Genomic DNA, 3,226 nt, shown 5'->3' with positions numbered 1-3,226 from the left:
AGAGCAAATGTGACAAGATGAGTGAGAGTGAAGGGTGATGTGTGTTCATGGTTTTATTTTTGCAGTTTTTAACACAGATTTCAGCATTTTTAAATATGAAATTGTAGGGAGAATGTTAAACTTGCTAGGGGAAGAGTTCCAGGTCAGGGAGGCTTGTCCCATCTGCCCTTCCTCTGGTTGGGGCCGGGCCAGCGCATCTCTTCTTCCATCTGCACATTCACTGCCACCTCCCCAAGCTGAAACATCACCTCTTGTTTCAACTCAGGTGAAGACCCCCTGGTGGACGATCAAAATGAACGAGATATCAATTCAGTCGCAGGTGTTTTAAAACTGTATTTCCGAGGACTGGAAAACCCACTCTTTCCTAAGGAAAGGTTTCAAGATTTGATATCCACTATTAGTAAGTATTTCCCAAGTGGAACAGTCAAGTCCTTGAGAAATCTGTATTGAGGTTGGACCACGGGTTCATCACTGAAGAGGGATATTATGAAAGCGAGAACAGGGCTTGCATCCTCAGAGAACTTAAGCCTAGCTGTGGAAATAACAAGATGGCTTATAAGAAAGGGCCAGTGTATCCCTGGGTACAGAAGGAGCTCGGAGGAGAAGAAGCAGAGGAAGACTAGTTTTACAGATCAGAGCCCAGAGAGATGCATGAGCAGAGTCTTCCAGGGTGAAGGGACACAGGGGATCTTAGGAAAGGTTGGGGACGCAGACCAGTGGGACCAGCAGGAGGGTGTTCCAGCCAGTGCAAGAGGCTGGAAGAGCCAAATGAAGCGAGAGGGGGGAAGACTTGAATGCCCTGCATATGTACCAGAGCTTTTCCCCTCGGGTGATGGGGAGCCATGGAAGGTTTGGGCGTCAGGTCGGCAACATGACAAACAAGGGAAATGGTGAGAATAAGCTGACTGGGAGCTTACTCTGATGTCACCAGCCATGAGAGTCCTGTTGGACTGGTATGTTTCTGTGGCTAAGGTCCAGAGGAAGCCCAGGGGGATGACGTTGCGACATCTAGACTGTGAGGCACCCAAATCCAAGGCAATGTTTTGGGGAATAAAAAGAAGTAAACCTTTAATTTTAGAATAAATGTTTAAACTTTATCTGATTTATAGAGAATTGGCCCCCCACACAGTTTCACCAGGGGTGCTCTGCACAACACTGAGATCTGCAGGCTGGAAAGTGTCCCAGGAGGTGGCAAGAAAAGGGGGAGGCTTGAGCTGCCTTGCTTTCTTGTGTAAAAGCCCCTTCCTTGCCCTCTGCCCTTCACACTACTTCCTGTTTACCTTTCCAGATTGACCTCAAGCTCTAAATCATGTCTTTTTTAATTCTAGGTCAGACCCTGTCTAAATGCTGTCTCACTTGCTCAGCCAATGGTTCCAGAACCCTCAGTAATCCAGTTCCTGGGTAGGGCCCTGAGGATTTCAGGTCTAGGGCTTACCCAGAAACAGAAGTCAGAGACAAGATCCCAAGCATCTGCAAGAGTTCTTGGCCAGTGTGTAGCTTGAAAGGCAGATATTTATTAGACATTCATTTCCTGAGCAACTGCCGGGCCTGTGCTGCAGCTGATGTTGGTAAAGAGTTTAATGATACATGGCCCCTGCAGTGTTTATCCGAGTTCACAGATCACAGTGACAGAAACTCTACTTAAACTGGCTTAATCTATAAAAGGGAATGCATTGGTTCATGTGCCTGAAAAGTTTAGGCCTAGCTGGACTGGAACCCTCCCAGGCATCAGCAGGTCTGTCACCCCTCTGTCTCTGTGGCAGCTTCACTCTCAGCAAGATCTTCCTTCTGGGTGTCTCCCAGGAGCTCCATGCTCCCCTCCACCCAGGTTCAAGGGTTACCCCCCTATGCATTTCTCCAGTCCCAAGGATCAATTCTAATTAGGTGCTGATCATATTTATATACCCTTGGGGGGTATATGATGCTCTGATTGGCCAGGCTGGGTCACATGATCCCTACAACTGCGAGTAGAGCTGGCTTCCCCATCCATGTGGGCTGTTACAGGAGGTGGAGCCAGCCAAGCGTTTGCTACTTTGCTCTCTGAGGATGAAAGGCACCCTGAAAAGCCCCTTTATGTTACAGAACTGGAGAACCCAGCTGAGAGAGTGCACCAGATCCAACAAATCCTCATCACCCTTCCCCGCGTGGTCATTGTGGTCATGAGATACCTCTTCGCTTTCCTCAACCAGTGAGTGCCTGCCCAAGGGACCCCTCATTGAATCAGTCCTGGCCTCCTTTGGGAGGGGGTATGCCGAAGCTTTTGCAGGTGCTGTTTTTAAAGCAGAACATGGAACCCTCCTGGGTTTGTGTAGACTCCCCCAAAAGAAAGAAATCACAGGGGGAGGGTTTGCCTTTCCCAGATGACTTGTGGGTACCTCCTCTCTCCTAGCCTCTCCCAGTATAGCGACGAGAACATGATGGATCCCTACAACCTGGCCATCTGCTTCGGGCCCACCCTCATGCACATCCCTGATGGGCAGGACCCTGTGTCCTGCCAGGCACACGTCAACGAAGTCATCAAAACCATCATCATCCATCATGAAGCCATCTTCCCCAGCCCCCGGGTGCTAGAGGGACCCGTGTATGAAAAGTGCATGGCTGGAGGGGAAGAATATTGGTAAGATGCCATTCCTCTTAATATTGTTCTTATCATCATCATTGTTATTGCTGTTGAACAGGAACAGTAAGAAGCCCTTCAATTTTCTTACTGCTTGTGAGTCTGTATTTCCATATACATTTTCTCATTTGAGCTTTGCAGCAACCTTAAATGAGAGAGAGCCACACCAGTCAGGATTTTCTTGGTTACAAGGGACAAAAATACAACTCAAACTGGCTTAAGCCAAGTGGAAATTTATTGTTTTACTTAACGAAAAAGTCTGGGAATATATCTTCAGGTATAGCTTGATCCAGGGACTCAACTCATAAGGACTTAGTCTCACAATCTCCGTCCCTTGACTCTGCTTTATTCTTTGTAGCTTCATTCTCAGACAGCTCTTGCTTGGTGGTTGCAAAAAGGCGGCCCAACAACTCCAGATTTATAACTCATTCTCTCACCCTCCTTAATAGGCAAAGAGCTTTCTCCCAAGAATTGTGTTTCATGGCTGAGATTTGGGTATGAAGTAATCACATGGGTTGGGAGATGTAATGCTGTAGCTGGCTGGGTGAGTCCCGAGCCTACCACAGGAAGCAGCGGAGAGGATAATCCCCTCCTCAGCCTCATGAACTG

At 48.0% G+C, this 3,226-nt stretch overlaps 1 protein-coding gene across 1 annotated transcript; it reads left to right on the top strand.

Annotated features, from left to right (window-relative positions):
* Positions 1 to 265: 265 nt before the first annotated feature.
* LOC103253250 (SLIT-ROBO Rho GTPase-activating protein 3-like) lies at positions 266 to 2,617 on the top strand (the record flags this gene model as incomplete). The annotated part of the gene is made up of 3 exons (XM_008051646.1): positions 266 to 400; positions 2,083 to 2,188; positions 2,390 to 2,617. Coding segments are annotated over 3 exons (469 nt in total), but the record flags the coding sequence as incomplete, so codon positions are not given.
* Positions 2,618 to 3,226: the final 609 nt, after the last annotated feature.

The sequence above is a fragment of the Carlito syrichta genome, unplaced genomic scaffold, assembly GCF_000164805.1.
Source record: "Carlito syrichta isolate Samal-C Ts95f unplaced genomic scaffold, Tarsius_syrichta-2.0.1 Scaffold214549, whole genome shotgun sequence".
Lineage (NCBI taxonomy): Eukaryota > Metazoa > Chordata > Mammalia > Primates > Tarsiidae > Carlito > Carlito syrichta.
Note: the sequence above shows the minus strand (reverse complement) of the source record. Positions and strands in the feature narration are given on the sequence as shown.